General features: G+C 41.1%; 1 protein-coding gene across 1 annotated transcript in view; it reads left to right on the forward strand.

Annotated features, from left to right (window-relative positions):
- The window catches only part of CCAR1 (cell division cycle and apoptosis regulator 1), a 2,906,903-nt gene that overhangs the window by 845,619 nt on the left and 2,042,673 nt on the right, over positions 1 to 18,611 (forward strand). Inside the window, exons 10-11 of the mRNA XM_044056158.1 lie at positions 6,133 to 6,262; positions 6,345 to 6,506. Coding sequence (XP_043912093.1) covers positions 6,133 to 6,262; positions 6,345 to 6,506 — 292 coding nt within the window. The remainder of the gene's footprint in view (positions 1 to 6,132; positions 6,263 to 6,344; positions 6,507 to 18,611) is intronic.

An 18,611-nucleotide genomic window follows, 5' to 3' on the forward strand; every position in this document is an offset into this window, starting at 1 on the left:
AATTAGGTTTGTACAAAAAGTAGGATATCATCCAGTAGATAGTGTTTCAAGCTTGTCCTGTACAGCTGAACTTTAGGGACTGCAGAGAGAGAATACTCTGTAGCAATGTTTTATTAAGGAGTACCGGTGTTTATCTTCATATTTATGAAAAGCCAGTGTGATATTAATTTGTGTGACACTGAGCTGAAATGTGGTTGGCTTTATGACTTGCAAATTGGAGTGGTATGCAAACACTAAAGATAGCCAGTACCTTTGGGTTCAGAACAGTATGAATGCATGTAAATGCATGTGCCCTTTTCAAATTAAATTTGAAAATGTTTGTTGTTTCTTCTAGTTATATCTTTATCACTATGAATACTTTGTCCTAATAATGGCATATTTTCCATTTGATGCAGTTCAGAGAGCAGGCATTTAAATGAAACATTTCTAACTAAAGCAGAGGTTTTGCCACACTGGTGAGTTTTATTAGTCTAGGATGTGCATGGGGTCTTGCATAGTGAAACACAATGCAGTTAAGGCAAGGAGGTTGCCCAACAATCATCTGTAAATGTAAGGGTACAAATTTTAATGGAATTTAATTACTACTCTCTCCTTATAATGCATAGTTGTTACGCTGGTATCTCTCATTACTAATACATTATAAGGGATAATGTAAAGCAAACTAAAATGCAGTTAAGGCAAGAAGTATCACTGTTAAAAAAGTGTATAAAAGAGAGAACAGATCAACAAAAATACTTAGATAGACGTGAAAAAGCAAAGCACAGTATTATATCAGACCAGGATCTGTCATACACTATTGCATTCAATAAACTAAGGATATCATCAGGCAGAGAAACCTAGAAAGTGTGCAGATAAATATAAAGAAAAAAATATAAAATAAGCAATTTATTGATGACCAAAAATGTGAAAGGAACAAACGCCACCAAAAAAAAAAAAAAAAGAAAGTAGTAGACATTTTGAAGAAGCATCTGTGAAGACCCTGTGGAGCAAAAGGTGCTGAATGGATAGAAGAAAAAAAAAACAGTAAGAAGTTCAGATCTACAGGATATGAAATGGGATGAAGTAATAGCCAGAGAAACTGAAGCAAACATAAGCAAAGCCCCTAGTTGGAAAATCCCTGGCCCATATGCAGTAGCTGACTTCTGGCTAAAAGTATTAACATCTTTGCATGAAGATTAGTCCCGTGTAAAAATTACTTATATGTGTAACCTGAACAGACACCAAACTGGTTAATAACAGAAAAAAAAAGATACTCCTCCTTTAAAGAGAACCTACAAGCTATCATTAAAACTATAGACCAATAACTTGACTTCTGACGATGTATAAACCTTATATACTGGAAATGATGCTCACAGAGTTTATAGGCATTAGAATAAAACTCATTCATGGCACCAGAACAAAAGAATGATAAAAGAAAGTCATATGGAAAAAAGGATCATTTGTTGTTATGTCATAATGGAGAATTGTCAGAAGGGGAAGAATTTAAGTACGACATGGATAGATTACAAAAAAAGCATTTGGCAGCATCCCAAATTCATGGATATAGGAGTGTTTACAGATGTGTAAGATACACCTTGCATTGTTCATTTGTATTACAGTGACCATGAAACAGTGGCAGACTACTTTTCAGTTAAGCCATGCTGCAGGGCAAATTATTATCCCAGGGATAAAAATTCTGAGGGGGATATTCCAAGGTGACTTGTTTGTCATCACTGCTCTTTTGTCTTGTACTTAACCCATTAAGCTGCCTACTTAACAGATTATGTTGTGGTCACAATTTGGCACCCAGAAAACAAAATGTAAAGACTTCACATTTTCTTTTTGTAGATTTAAAACTGTATGGCTCATATGATGAGGAGCTGAAAGCACAGCTGTAAGTGGTCAAAACTTTTTCATATGATAAGCATTTCATTTGGTCTTGATGAATGTCCAAAAGCAAGATTTGAACCAGGAAAGCTGCAGCACCAAGAAAGTATCAGTCTGGGACAGGAATGTGATGTAAAAGAACTTGAGTAGGAGGGAGTGTATAAATGTTTGGGAACTGATGAAAGAACAGCAATAAAACATGAACAAGTGTGAACAAAACTCAGTAAGGAGTATTTTACAAGGCTAAAATTAATGTTGAAAACAGCTCTGACATCTAGGAACAAAGTCCAAGCTGTAAATTTTTGTGGTGATTGATTGGCTCCAAAAGGAGTTGGATCAGTTGGACAGGAAAACAAGAAAAATGCTTCACTCTTATCAAATGATATATGAAGATCAGTTTATACCAAGCTTGTGTATTCCTCATTCTGAAGGAGGTGTGGGCCTCCTCAAAATTATTTGTATGGATCTCCAATCACAGGACTGCATATATATCTGTTGACCTCACCAGATTCAAGCATACTGAAAGTTTTAAAACATGAAGCGAGCAAATCTAAGATGGCTTCCCTAATAGTTTAGCAGAAGGCTATCGGTGTCTAGCAGGAATCAAAACCAAACATGAAGTAGACAGAAATCTGTCAGCAACTGAATGTGTCAAAAAGAAAGGATTTAAGGCAAAGGATCACATGAGAAGACAAGAAATGTGGAAAAGGAATAAATATAGTTGCAGGTAGAGAAAACTCTTGAAACAACCTCATGTCGATCAGGATTTGATGCAGGAATGGTTAAGGAGAGGTGAATTTAAACCAAAAGTTGAAAGGTTAATATTGGCAACCCAGGATAGTGGACTATGTACACGTTGGTTTATAAAGTCCATTGAACATTTGAGAGAGATAGACAAATGCAGATTCTGTAAAACAGAACTGGAAGTAGTCGCCCGTTTTGTTGCTGGGTGTGACACACTAATGGCAGAGGGCCCATATACTGAAAGGCATAGTAATGTGGCAAGACTGTTGCACTTGGGATTGTGCAAACATTATAATATTGACGTAGCTGAGATTTGCTGGAAACCTGAGCCACAAAGAATTATAGAGAATAATGAAGTTTGTATCACATGAGATTACCCATTACCAACAGTTGAAAAAACAGACACGAGAAAACCAGATGTAGTAGTCCATGAAAAAAAGACAAAAGTAGCATTGAAGATTGAAATTGCTACACTTAGTAATACAGTGTCTTACGTACAGAAAGACACAGTCATAAAACTATTTGCAGGCAGAAATGAGGGCAATGTGAAAGGATACCCAGACAATTCCAGTATAGTAGTAGGAGCAATGGGTTTCATAAAAATAATTTACAGTCTTGTTAGCACAGACCTTGGCAGATATTCAAGCTTTCATAGCTTTTGTTTAAAATGTCTGGAACTTTGCTAGAGATACATGCAGTGTGGAGTGCTGAGTAGATGCATTTTTCTGTGCTGCACAGCTTCATTTTGAGAATCAGACAAATGCTGAGGTATGAAGGTAGATGTATCTATTTCCGCACAATACATTTCTTTAGGGAAAAAGTCCCTTGGAAGAATAATTATATTATTTTAAGTATTATCACAGTGTGTGTGTCTCTCCAAAGTGTCTTACAAAAGATGAAACTTTCTGCTGGATCTTCAAGATTTCAGCAATGAATGTATGGCTAGCTGTATATGCTGATACAGTAAGTGAAATCTTTGACCTCTCTATATAAATTGGATCTTCTTTGGTGGCTGGAGGATTAAAGATAGTGCTAAGGCCTTTGAACACTGTAGTTTACTCATTAACTGCATTGGTCATGCTTTGGCGTTAGTCATACCTGTACCACAGCTTTGTGGGCTGCCTTGCCTCTTTTAATAGTGATCAAAAGGTGGATTGCCCACAGCACTTTTGTTCCACTGAAACTTACTGGCGATACTGATTCCTGCAATATTCAGTACTGTGTTTAATCGTGTTAAATGTGGGAAAATTACTTTACCTGAACAGGTAGGGCAGAAACTTGATTTTCTTGTTTAGCTGAAAATGTTTTCTCATGTTTAATTTTTTTCTCGACTCACAGCTCTAAGTAGTTATGATCCAGCCTGCTAATGGATATGAATTTCAGACATAATTAACCGACTAATGGTAAACAGTAATGATTTAAGAGAATCAAGACACTAAACTGTTGCCCAGACAGCAGGAAAAAGACTAGACAATGTGAATGATGCACAGATCATTTATTTGATATAGTGTGTAGATGTCAGCATTATTGGTATAGAAGGGTAAAGATCCTAAGGCCCAGATGAACTGAGCATGAGTAGTAGATCAGATGCCTCTTGGAAATGGAAGAGGAGAAAGGGAGGAGTGACCCAGCATTGATATCTCTCCTCTCTTTAGGGGGAGAGTTTTGGGTTGGGTGCATGCCAGGGCAGAGTGGAAACTGGTGACCCCACAAGAGTACTGGCTTCTTTGGGAGCAAGTGCAGTCTTGAGGGCTGCATCTTTTGTAGACGTAAATAGCAGCCCTCATGCATACCTATCGCATGGTAAACCCTGGGCATGTTAATGAGCATGCACTTTGGGGCAAGGGTTAAAAAAAAAAAAAAAAGGAAAAGCCAACAATCTGCAGTGGATGCTTAAATTACAGCCCCTCTTGATCTTCTCTTGACTCGTTGTAAGAGGAACGAATGGACCAGCTTCACTGATAAGAGGGGGTGATTGGCAAATTGCAGATGCAAAAAAAAATTTTTTTAGTATGTATGAGTTTTATTTAAATTTGTGTACCAGTGTATTGCGCCACTGATAATGAACCAGCTTGAGACATAATCTAGGTGAATATATTCACAATTGTGTAGATGTCTAATAACAGTGTTGCAAAAATATTTACAGAAATGAATGTGAACTAGAAAAAAAGTATTGACATAGGTTCATAGGTTCATAGATTAGTACTAAACTAACTGCCCTTGCAAGCCATTTTAAGCCTAGCCAATTATCCCTTGTGAGACTCAAACCCAGTACCTTGTGTTTGTAAGGCAAACACTTTAACCAATAGGCCACCCTCCCAACATATTCACATGTAAGAGAAAACAAATATTATATTCAGTGTTTACATACAGGAGTTAAAGCCCAGTTGATCTTCAGTCATGAACCAAGGAAGAGGAGGATGAGTGAACTGAGTTGTTGAGTGGAAGTTATAACAGTGGTTAGGTGATGTGGCCAGCCTGAAATAATTTACACACTACTGTTGTGAAGAGATGTGTTTTTGAACTGTGATCTGAATTTCAGAGTACGCAGAGAGTATTTTTAGGTATAGAGGAACAGATTCACAGAGTTTAGGTGCTAGAAATGGAACGATGCATGATTAGTGCAGCGTATTTTAGTTTTGGGATGCTTTATGGTGTATGGGGTCTGACTTTGAATGATTTCTGAGGTTGTAGCAAGAGGTTTGTATAGTGAGTTTTGCTGCAAGGGGCATAGCATTTCAAAACAGAGGAGTCTGAAAAGAAGTAAGCAAGATAACTGCTGTTGAAAAATTGGCAGACGTTTGGATTTAGAAAGAGGAAGACAATGGTACTGCTAAGTTGGGGTGTGGAGTTGTGATGAAACATGTTTTATTTGTGATAGTCTGTAGGGTGGACGTCTTTTTTTGTTTTGGTGGGAACTGCAGCTAAGATGGTTAGGCCATATTCCAGCCTTGCTGAAAGAACTCTGAGTATGCAGTTAATAGATGTATAATACAAATACAGTACATAGTATGCAATTACAGATCACTGGGTTCTAGCCTAGCCACAGGCCACTGTTGTAATTATGTTATGCTTTGCAGGTTAAATGGTCTATTATCCTCTTCTTACCGATTAGTTCATTAATACAAGTACTTTTTATCTTATTTACACTGACTGGCTTATCTCATCTTAAACAGTACACGTTAAACCTGCAACAAGAGTAAGGTGTTCTGCTTGGGGCATGTGTTGAACTTGTGTCCAATGGAAGAAAGAATTGTAGTTGATTGCCCATTCATTGAATCAGTTTTTATGGATTATTTATGAAAATCCACTTGCACGGATAACAGCAGAAAAAAGATCAGTGGTGAAATGTGAATTTCTACCTGTGACTTAGAAGTGAACTTGAGCTGTTATGGACTAATAGGAGCTGATTGATCATTTGCTGCTTAACATAGGTGCTGTTTTATCATATTTTGATTTTTTGTGTGCATCCAGTGCGATTTTGTTAAATTATTAATCTTTTGTATTTTCACTTGTTCAAAGGTGGTTTGCTGCAAACTCCAGTTCGGCTAGTACCCCAGCCACAAATAGCCCGAAGACTTGACTCTGCTTCTAGATTTTCTAGTAGAAATGAAAGAAGTGATGTCCCATCAAATAGAAAAGAAGACAGAAGGTCTGTTATGGCCAAAAGTACTTTTTAGTGTTTCTTATTCATTGGAAAACATCAGGTAACTTAAGATTGTTTTATTCTTTAGCCGTGAACGAGACAGAGAACGCAGGCGATCAAGTGAAAGGACGCCTCAGCGAAAAAGATCAAGAGAACGGTCACCGAGAAGGGAAAGGGAGAGGTCACCAAGAAGGCAACGGCGTGGTGTGCCTCGTTATACTGTACAATTTTCCAAATTTTCCCTTGACTGGTGTGTATATCTGTGTCTGGTAATATCTATGTTTTAAGTTAATAGACATGCCTTTCAAGTGTACCTCATTACAAGGAGCGTTACTCATTTTGAGTCTTAACAAGTCCATGTTCTGTATTGTTTCACATTGAAAGGGTCTGCCACACATTTTACATGTGGGATCTTGTAAAAGGGAGGACTTTTCACAGTCTCAGGCAATTACAGACCCATAATTCTGACTAGCCTCATAAGCAAAGCCATAACAAGACTTGTTATGGAACTAATCAATCAGGACACAAGGAACTTCCAAACACCGGACCAGTCTGTTTAGATTTGTCAAGGGCAGGTTATTCTTACTGATTCTGATGGACTTTTTAAAAAGGTTACCAAAGCAAGGGATGAAGGCAGAATAATACACAATGCATACCTCAGCCTGGCCAAAGCTTCTGACACAGTCAAAGAAGCCATTCACCAGTGGAGTCCCCCAGGGGTTCTGTACTGGGACCTCTCCTGTTTGGTATCTACTTTTCTGAAGTAAACGCCAATAGCAAAGGGCTCTGGCTGCCTAGGTTTGCAGATGACTGCAAGTTAGGAACAGTCATTGAGTCCTAAAATTCTGCATTAGAGTTTGTCCAAATAAAATAACTGGTTCCAAAATCACGGACTGAAACTAAATGCCGGAAAGTACATTATTGTGCCCTTCTATGTTGCACAACTTGTAAACAAAGGAATTGTGTCTATGTCTAGGGATGTCGTTGTCCATCTTTACTCATCCCACAATTAGGCAATCATTGAGTATAATGCCCTTTTTGACAAGTATTTGTCCGGATATATGTAACAGCTGGAACACCCGCAGTGATACATTTTTAAAGGATATAAGGCCTAAAGAACAAGTCCTACGTACACCGACTCAAAGCCTTATCACTGTACTCTGTATTCTGCAGACTGCTAAAAGGTGACCTGTGTCCATCAAAGAAGGCATCCTCCAACCCAGTGCTGATAGGTTTACTGCACATTAGTAAGTAGTCAAATGGCATAAAAATACTCTGTCTAGGGATCTAAACCTCTTCTGCAACATTAACAGAATGGTTTGGACGGACAGGGTATGTCTCACCAAGGATATTGCTGTTCTGGAGCAGACTGCCCATCCTCATAAAAGAAAGTTCATCCCTGTCCATATTCATGTGCGTCTTAGAGCTATAGATGGGAAACAGAAATTTTACCCCATGACTACTCCCTGTATTATTTACAGGTTCATAGGTAAGCACCAGGCTAGCTGCCCTTGTGGGCCATTTTAATCCTATCCAATATATTTTCAAGGGTGAGAATCAAACCTTAATTTTGTTAAACCCCTTAACCATTTTATTAATCCCCAACCACCTTATTCAGTCTCTGCTTGTGATGACACATCATCTGCATACAGCAATTTTGTTGATCTGTACCCTCTAACCTGCTTGCTAATGTATTCCATCACCACTGTGAATAGTAGTGGGCTCAGAGATGAACCCAGATTCATATTCATGGTCAGAGGCAGCTCCTAAATCTTTATGGGTCCCCTCAGATTATCTATGGTATGATCCCAATTAGTCTCATTAGGGGTAATGTATGATTAGTGATCATGGGATGGTTAAGGCCAGTCTCTAACCTAATGGGATAGGGTAATTCAAGCACAAAAAGTGAAATTGACTAAGTTTAAAATGGCCCTCAAGGATAGCTAGCATAGTACTTAACCAGAGATCCTTTTCAGTGTAGTAATTGTTTAAATTATATCCGTAGTAAATAATACTGAGTCATATTCATTCATCAAAAGAATTCTTATAATTATAAAGTTACAGATTCTAACCATCCTGTTAGCTTCCTAGATAAAGTTATAAGTTGTTAGTAAGTGTTAAATATTTTAATATTTTGCCCATTTGTTCCATATTATGAGACGTAGTGTTCCAAATTTTAGAGATGGAAGGTTGAGAGCTGTGTTTCTAAATGTATATCAGTATTTAGTGAGGATTTATGTAAACATTGTTTTTAATTTTTTTCTTGGCTTACTCTTAATTTGCATAACTGCATCCAAACCTGCAGTTTCTCCTATGTTGTGGTAAAACCAAATATGTGACCATTGCTGGAGGCCAGTCTACACTGACCTCATTGAGTTAGACTGCCATTGTCATGCTGTGCACAGATTCTATCAGCAGAGTTATCATAAAGTCTTACTTCTGAAAAGGTAGGGGAGCTCCTAGCACAAATTCTGCAACAGTCCCAGGAAGGTTTTGCTTTTTGCTCTTTGTCGCTACATCCTCATTGTTCACGAACTGCCCTTAAATTAGGAGAACAGGCATGCTTTGAAGTTATTTGCTATTAGTCTGCTGTTTGTATTAAGCTTTTTTTGTTACTTTTCTTGATTATGTGATAGTTCTGTTTTTCCAGTCATCAAGAAACTATTTTGATCATTTTTCTATTGTGATCTCTCTGGCTCTCTCTTTTTTAGCTTCACAAGGCAAACATTTGATGTTCTTTGTAAAGTACATTATTGCAGGCACTTTACCGTTTTGTGGGATGTAAGCAGTCGGTCTTGTTTTGATCTTTTAAACATTTGAAGGTTTCTTTGGACATGCTGTAAGTAAGGGGCTAAGTAGCTTGGGGATCTCTTTCCCTTCCTCTGATGTGCGAGGGTTCTTAATGGATCCCTGTCATTCTCATGTCTTATTCCCAAGGTCAGGGGGAAAGACGGTCTTTTTTGATCACCTTTTGGTAGCCAAAGAGTGTACAGTTTCAGGAACTGACATCCTTGACAGAAAAAAGGATGTTTTGATTCCTAGCGGAAATGTGTGCCCCATGGTTTGGTGATAGCTAGTTCCACCTTAGAGCTTGGCTGTTGCTGTTGATTCCATCCCTGTAGATTAGCTAACTCGGTTTTGGAGGTAACAGAGACTTCCAGGAAGCTTACCTCTCAACTGTCCAGATTTTTAATTCATAATTTGTCAGTTCTTCATAAAATTTGTTGTTTCCTGACAAGTCACTTAAAATTTTAGTCAATAAATAATGACTCACATTTGAGTTTCAGATTTTGTATCTCTCAGAAAATGTATGCCAACAGAAAACTTGCTATTCTAGCAACTAAGTCTTTAAGCGCAGTATTTAAAATCTGTCCCTGTTTTGGGGTCTTTGTCCCCTCATTGATTCATTATATACAGATTTCCCATGCTAAGAGGATGAGAGGTGTTACCAGAAGCTTTCCAGTAAGCTGGCCTTTATTTCCAAGTTGAAGCATCTTTCAGTTTGGCTCTCTTTCAGTTGATCCTGACTTGTCTCAAGCCCTTCTCTGATGTGGGCCCAATTATTCCACTGGATAGAGTGCATTGCTCAGCTGTTTCCTGCACAGCATGTCCTTGTAGAAGTCAGGAGTGTGGATGTAGCACCAGCAGGTTTTGCTTTCCTTAAAAAAGTTGCATGTCTGTCCTGCTTTTGAAAAATCACTTTCCACCATGAAACTCCAACCTCATGATTGATAGGTTTACCTGTCTACTTTCTGCAATTGAGTTTTGTTTATTGGAAGACCAGTTTCCTGGTGGCCATCATCAGTAGCATAGTTAGGGTGAGGCGAGAGCAACAGCTGCACTAGCCACAAAGTGTTGGGGGGGATACAGTCAGCTGATCCAGATCTGTTTAATGCAACAATACCAGTTTTTAAGAGATTATATTGCATTGTAGTCAACCTGAATGCTGTAGCTTTCTGTGTGTGTGGTCTAAACTATAGCAAACTGCTTGCTATATTGCAACAAACTGTTTGCTATAGTTTCATAGGTAGGTACTAGGCTATCGGACCAAGGGCCTAAGTAAGCCTAGCCAACAAGGTTCCCTGATTTTCGCCACCCAAGAAAGTTATTTTCCTGTGCCCCTGCCAAGCAGAGCCACAGAAGTGATCCCCGGGGTGAGTTTCCTATTTCCCATCCACTCATCAAGATTTTTCTTGAAGAGTGCTAATGAGGAACTTTGCTTGACATAGATGGGTAGTTTGTTCTAGAGTATGGGAAGTCTCTGGGACAGGAATTTATCCCTCCAGCATGTTCTGTTTGTTGTGGTGACAAGGTTTAGGTCACTAGAACAGGTAGCTCTGAGGGATTGGGATTTCTTTAGGTGTAGCATGTCCAGCAGCTCTGGGTTTGACATAGCTTTATATGTTGGGCAGAGATCACCTCAGAGTAGGCAATATGCTGCGGAGTAAAGCTGGAGTTTTTTGAGATGGTCAGCGTAGGGCCTCTGAGTCCGGTAATCCTCTTTGTTCTTAGGTGTGTACTAGTCTAATGGCCCTGGAGCCTTTACAAGCCTAGCCCATAAGATTACCCTTGACATTGTGCCACCCAACCTTAGTTCCTAGTGCCTCTGTCGACTAGAGCCGCTGGAGTGATCCCCGGGGTGAATTTTCTATTTTCCATCCACTCATCAAGATTAATCTTGAAGCGGGCCAGTGAGGTGCTCTGCTTGACATGTATGGGAAGTCTTTTCCATAGCATGGGCAGTCTCTGGGTTATGAACCTGTCCCTCCAGCATGTTCTGTTGATTGTGGTAATGAGGTTGAGGTCTTTGGAAGATGTAGTGCAGAGGGATTGGGATTTCTTTAGATGTAACATTTCTAACAGAGCTGGGTCAGACATGGCTTTGTAAGTCAAGCAGAGATCGCCTCTAAGTAGGCGATATTGGACAGAGAATAGTTGGTGTTTTTTGAGTCTGTCCATATAGAACAAGTGTTTAAGGCCTAGAATCCTCTTTGTGAGGTACTTTTGCGGCCTCTCCAGTTGTTGCAGGTGTCTAGTGAGGTACATGCCAAATGGGGCATTGTACTCGATGATTGGCCTAATGAGGGAAGAGTAGAGGGAGACAATGACCTCTTTCTTCCTGGATGCAAAACCCTTGAGGTGTGCCACATAGAAGGACTTTCTGACTGCAGTGGCAACATGGTGTTCAAAAGAGAGGTTGCTGTCAATGTGTGTTCCCAGATCTCTTATAACGCCTTCTGTGTTCAGTGGACTACCATCAGTGTGGTAATTCAAGGGAACTGGGTTTTTCCCAAAGGGGATGAAGACACATGTTTTGGCATTGAGCTTAAGGCCATGGTTCTAACACCAGTCGTTGGTCTCATTGAGGCTTTTCTGTAGGATGTCAACATAACTTGGGGAGTTAATAATAGCTTCTAACTTGCAATCGTCTGCGAACTTTGTCAGCCAGAGTCCCTTCGTGTTGGCCTGGAAACATTTAAGTGTGACAAACATGCAAAAAAATAAGACATCAGGAAGGGGGCAAATACTTTTTCATTGGAATAGAAGTGATAAAACTGCAAAATTCAATGGCTGAAATGAAGAAAAGGCTGGCTGAATTTGACACTGCACAAGAAAAAATGTTTAAAAAAATAACAGAATTAGAGGAAATAGCATGTAGGGAAAACTTGAGATTTTCTGCTGTACGGAAAGAACAGACTGTATTAATTTTATGTAAGCACAAATAAGCAACTGGACTGGTATTTCACAACATGAACCGTTAACTGAAAGAGCATACTGAAGGATGTTCTCAGAAATGAGATACATATATACAAAGACTCTTGGGATTTTTATCTAAAGTCCCACAAAATATAGCAGATGATGAACTAATTTTGGCGACTGTTGACATCAAGGATCTTTTTTCCGTGATTCCCCACAACCTGGTTTAGAATGGTTTAGACTCTATTTAACCAGGTTCACAGGTTTGGATGACAATTTAGTGAAAAGCCTTTGTGATCTAATGGAGATTGTGTTGAATACCAATTTTGTCTGGTTTGAGGGTACTACATACAAGCAGGTGCAAGGAGAAGCAATGGGGGCTCCTTGTGCCCCATTTCCGTAAACATTATTTTGGCATTCTGGGAACATAATTTTGTACTCAATAGTCCATATTTCAGGATGTTGGTGGTATTACAGGCACTTTTTGGGACAATGTAATTATCATCTGGGATGATTTGGACATTAAGTTAGAGGAATTTTTTTTAAATACATTAATAATACTACTGATTTTTTAGTGTTCATTATGGCTAAGTCTTGTGAATTCATTAATTATTTGGATGCTGGAGGGACAGGATCCTCACCTAGAGCCTGCCCATGCTCTGGAATAGACTTCCCATACATGTCAAATAGAGCATCTCGCTGTCCCTCTTCAAGAGAAATCTTGATGAGTGGATGGGTAATAGAAAGTTCACCCCGGGGATCACTCCAGTGGCTCTACTTGATAGAGGCACTGGGAACTAACGTCAGCCGGCATGATGCCAGGGCACTTCTATGGGCAAAGCTTCTAAAGGCTTGAGGGCCATTAGCCTAGTACACACCTATGAACTTATGTTCAATTAAATATTGATCATGCCAATCGTTCTTTTATTTCTACGGTGTATAGGAAGCCCACCTACTCTAATTTCCTGTTACATTATCAAAGTAGATACCAAACAGGAGAGGACCCAGGACCGAACCCTGTGGGATTCGACTCGTGACTGGTCGGCAGTCTGACTTGTAGTCAGCTACTTTCACACTGTGGGTTCTATCTGTGAGCCAGTTTGCAACCCACCTAGTGATATAGGGGTTGATGCCTAGCTTAGTAAGTTTTTCTATGATTCCTGAGTGGGGAATGGTATCAAAGGCCGTGGCAGATCAAGGTAGGCTGTATGAACCACCTTACCTTCATCCACAGCTCTGGTGACTGACTCAGAGAAGTCGACCAAGTTGAGCAGGCATGATCTACCCTTCACAAAACCAAACTGTGTAGGATCCAGAGTTTGGAGATTCCCTTTATCCTTGTTTATTAGGTCCATGATAATGCTTTCCATAGCTTTATATATCAGACTCATCAGGATAATGGGGTGATCGTTCCTGGGGTCTGTAGTCGCTCCTTCTTTGTGGAGAGGGATGACTGTAGCAGTGTGCCATTCGATAGTGACAAAGCCTGAGGTGAGGCTGTGATTGAACAAGGCACACAAGTGAGGTGCCAGTTCACTCTGTAGTTCATGTCGAACACAGCCAGGGATACTGTCAGGTCCCATAGAAGCTGCATTCTTGGCCTTGGACAGTGCTGTTTTAACCTGTGCAGCAGTAATACTGGGTGCCGGGCAATCTACTGGTATTGTGATTGGTCCTTTGGGGGGGAGAAGGATAAAGTTAGCACTGAATCTGTCCGCCAGTATATTTGCAATATCTGTTGGCTCTGTATAGGAGGTACTATTGTGCAGTAGCTCAGAGCAAATCTGGGTATTGCCATGGAGATACTTTACATAACTATAGAAGGCCTCGTGGTTGTCAATACTATCTGCTGCAATTCTCTTTTCATAGCTAGCTGTAGAGGATTTGATGAGGGATCTCAACCTTATATTGAGGCTGATAAAGGAGTTTTTCCAGTCTTGGGACTTCACCTTATTCTGCATCAGTTTCCTCCTTCTGTTGTAGAGTTTGTTTATGGCAGGGGACCACCAGATTGGCTTCCTTTTGTTTGAGGAGAGCTTCTTAGTTCTATTGGGTATGACGAGATCCATGCATTTGTGTACGTGTTCGTACAGTGCATTGGTGTATGATTTGGCGGTCATGCAACTATTCTCCATTTTCATGAGTGCCGTGAAGTTAGCCACCTCCGTTTTTAGGAGACCAAAGTTAGCTTTGGAGAAGTTTTTCTTGGTGGTTACCTTTGTTGGGGGGGGGGGGGATTTCCAAGGTGATTAGGTTGTGATCGTATCTAACCAGGGAGGAGTTGACTATTGGTGGAGAGCAACGGTCACCCATGTTAGTAATGACCAGGTCAAATTAAAGTTGCTATCTCTAGTGGGGGTAAGAACAAGCTGGTCCAGGGCATTGGAATTAATGAATTCCAGAAAGCGTTGGGCAAGTGTATTGGTACATGAGTAGTTTTCCCAGTTAATGTAGGGGTAGATGAAGTCGCCCAGTATGAGAGTGTTAGGTTGGACCCTAATATTCTCCAGGGTGCTTAGGAATGTGGAGTGTGAATCTTGGACACGGTTGGGGACCTGTAGCAGGCTACGACCTGAATCGCTGTCTTACCCAATGTTAGCTGCACCTGAAGTATCTCAGATGAGTTATGTTTGGCTACCAGTCTGGAGGTGTGTGCATCCTTTAGGAATATGGAAACACCAATGCCTTTGAAGCTTCGGTCCAAGTTCTGGGGCCGAAAGGTGTGGAATGACTTGTAACCTGGTAGTGCAGGGGTGCTTTCTGCTGCCTTGAACCAGGTCTCTATTACAGCACAAATGTCGATGTTCTCCATTTTAAGGAGTACTTTGAGCCTGTGCATTTTGATATTTAGACTTGTAGCATTGAGCAACATGACCCTCAAATTGCATTTGGTCTTTGGACACCGCATAAAAAAAGGCACTATAGGGGTGGCAAGAGCCTTGGCCAGTATCCAGAAGCCCAGGAGTGACAGATGCAGGCCATCTCTGGCAAAGCATCGAGGTCCGTCAGTCATGTCATCCCAAGCAGACAGATACCAGATCCTCTTAGAATGACACCAGAAACTTAGCCAGTTGTTGAAATCAATCATTTTCTGCTTGTACTGTGGTATCATTCTAGGTGATGGTCGGATGCTGCTCAGGGTTAGGGTCATACCCACCTGGGCTACATAATCCGAGAGCTCCTCCATGTCTTTCATGTAGTCCAGGGAGGTATGTCACAGGTCATTCACACCCACATGTACAATTACAGAGTCATATTTGTCCCTGTTGAGGGACCTGAGTGCGTGCATTATGTGGCGGATCCTGGCGCCTGACAGGCAGCTGACTGTTACTTTCTCCTTATTCAACCTAGTGAGTTGGACATCAGTGTGCCTCACTATCGAGTCACCTATGACTAGTGTGTTGGGCATGCTGTTTTGCCTCAGGGGCTTTGGTTGAGTGGCACACTGTTTAGGAGAGTTATGTGTCTCATGATTAGTGTTGTGGTGGTAGAGTGCATTTCTGCCTTGGAGGTCTGTGCTGTTTGGTTAGATTTTTATTGAGAGCCTCCACGAAGGTGGGTGTGTGGTTTGTGTTTTTTATGTGAAGGCAATGCTGGTGTGTGTTTTGTAGGGCTATGTGTTCTATGTGGTGTGGTGCAAGTGTTGACCTTCTCTTCTTGACCAGCTATTCTGTTCTTGGCTGGAGAGTGCGTGGCTTCCAATGTGGCTATATAAGTGCATCTCTCACAAGTCTGAGTGTTAGGGAGTAAGAGGAGAGGGTTGTCCGTGTACATGAGGCAGTTGCTACATTGCCTCTGGATGCCCAAGTTCACCAGATTAATAGGAGAAAGGACAGGGAACTGACCTTTAGACATGCCTGGAGGAGTGGGCATTAATAAGTACTGGACCTGTTTCCTTGTAGAATGTTTAGTGCTGGTAGCACTTTTGTGTACTACAATAATTACTACAAGAAGTCTGGTAAAGTGCTAAACTAACAAGCTAGTAAAAGTGCAGGAGAGGAGAGAACTATCAGACTTTGGCACTGCTCAGAAGCTTACAAACATTCCTGGATACAGCAAATCTGTATGTGAACTAGATTAGTTACAGGAAAGGTGGGAAACAAGTGCAGATGTGGGCTTTTAAACCAGAAAGTTGAAAGAGATGGAAAAACTGCCCAAATGGTCAATAAACTACAATTTCTGGGCAAAACCACTCCTCTTGTGGTAGATAGGCTACCTAATACTTACCACTCCCACTGATAAGCTAGAATGCTTTCCTCCAACACAGAAAGGCTTGGGGGGCTCAGAAGCTTACAAACAATCCTGGATACAGCAACTCTGTATCTGGACTAGACTAGTTACAGGAAAGGCGGGAAACAAGTGCATATGCGGGCTTTTAAACCAAAAGTTGAAAGAGATGGAAAAAACTGCCCAAACGGCCAATAAGCTACAATTTCTGGGCCAGAAACCACTCCTCTTGTGGTAGGTAGGCTACCTAGTACTTACCACTCCCACTGACAAGCTAGAAGGCTTCCCTCCAACACAGAAAGGCTTGGGGGCTCAGAAGCTTATACACAGTCCTGGATACAGCAAATCTGTACCTGGACTAGACTAGTTACAGGACAAGTGGGAAACAAGTGCAAACGCAGTCTTTTAAACCAGAAAGTTGAAAGAGATGGAAAACTACTCAAACAGCCAATAAACTTCAATTTTAAAGTGAGCACTGAACCTATATGCCAACTGGTAATATCAGTTGGTTCTGTAATTTTTGTGCTGTTGTACTGTAAACTCAGAGCAGATCTGGGTGTTGCCATTGAGATTCTTGACATAGCTATAGAATGTTTTGTGGTTGTTCTCTGAATCAGTGGCGATTTTGTTTTCATATCTAGTTTTGGAGGATTTTATGAGCGATCTCAGCTTCTTACTGAGGCTGACCAGGGAGCTCCTCCACTCATGGGATTTTACTCTCTTTTGCACCAGTTTCTTCCTTCTGTTGTAGAGTTTGTTTATGGCAGGGGACCACCAGATTGGTTTACTTTTTTTGGAGGATAGCGTCTTGATTCTCGTAGGGATAGCATGATCCATGCACTCATGTAAGTGCTTATAGAAGACATTTTTGTAGGATTCAACAGTCGCAGCTGTATTGTCCATCTGCGTGGGTGTCATGAAGTTCGCCACGTCTGTCTTAAGAAACATGAAGTTGGCTTTGGAGAAATTTTTTACAGTGGTTTCCTTAATGGGGGGTGGGGGCGGGATGTGGATATCTATGGTGATTAGCTTGTGGTCTGATCTGACCAACGAGGAGCTGACTTCAGGTGTTGCACACCGGTCACTCGTGGTGGTAATGACTAGGTCTAGGATATTGTTGCCCCTGGTGGGGGTGTGGATAAGTTGATCCAGGGCATTGGAATTTATAAATTCCAGAAAGTGTTGAGCGAAGGAATTGGTATATGAGTAGTTTTCCCAGTTAATGGTGGGGTAGTTGAAATCGTCCATTATTAGGGTGTTTGGTTGAACCCTAACATTTTCCAGTATATCAAAAAAAGAGGAGTGGGAATCCTGGGGCATGGTGGGGGATCTGTAGCAAGCTACAGTATGGATTGCAGTTTTGCCCAGAGTTAGTTGCACTTGGATAATCTCGGATGCATTATGTTGGGCAACTAGCCTGGAGGTGTGGATATCCTTATTGAATATGGACACACCTCCGCCTTTGGTGTTCCGGTCCAGGTTAGATGGCCGAAAGTTGTGGTATGAGTTATAACCTAGTAATGCAGTTGTGCTCTCTGGGGCCTTGAACCAGGTCTCAGTCACTGCACAGATATCGATGTTCTCCATTTTAAGGAGTACCTCGAGTGAGTGCATTTTGAGGTTTAGACTTCTAGCATTGAGTTGCATTACCCTCAGTTTTTGCTTGCCTGTACTTCTTACAGTGCCAAGTGTGTCATTTGAACCTTGCCTAAAAAAGACACTGTAGGGGCAGCAAGATCCTTAGCCAGTATCCGGAATCCCAGGGGCGACAGTTGCAGGCCATCTCTGGCAAAGCATTGTGGTCTGTCGACCATGTCGTCCCAGGCAGACAGATGCTGGATCCTTTTAGAACGACACCAGACGCTTAGCCAGTTGTTGAAGTCAATCATTTTGTCCTTGTACTGCGGTATCGTTCTGGATGATGGCAGGATGCTACTCAAGGCTAGGGTCATACCTGCTTGGGCTACAAGATCGGAGAGCTCTTCCATGTCTCTCTTCATGTAGTCCAGGGAGATACGTCTCAGATCGTTCACACCAACATGGACAGTGACAGAGTAATATTTGTACTTGTGGAGTGACCTGAGTGCGTGTGTTATGTGGTGGATCCTGGCATCCGACAGGCAGCTGACAGTAACCTTCTCCTTGTGTAGTCTGGTGAGTTGAACATCAGTGTGCCTGACTGTAGAGTCACCTATGACTAGTGTGTTGGGTACGTTGTTTTGCCTTAAGGACTGTGGTTGAATGGCACACTGAGTCTCTGGGCTGTGTGTCATTTGGGTTGTGTTGTGGGGTGGAGGTTGCTTGCATTTCTGTTTTGGAGGTCTCTGTTGCTTGGGCAGATTATTATTGAAAACCTGTTTGAATGTTTTTGTGTTTCTGTGTGTGGATTTTGGTGGTGTAGTTTTAGTGGGACTATGTAACGAGTGTGGTG

The sequence above is a fragment of the Protopterus annectens genome, chromosome 14.part0, assembly GCF_019279795.1.
Source record: "Protopterus annectens isolate FY-2018-M chromosome 14.part0, PAN1.0, whole genome shotgun sequence".
NCBI classification, from domain to species: domain Eukaryota; kingdom Metazoa; phylum Chordata; order Ceratodontiformes; family Protopteridae; genus Protopterus; species Protopterus annectens.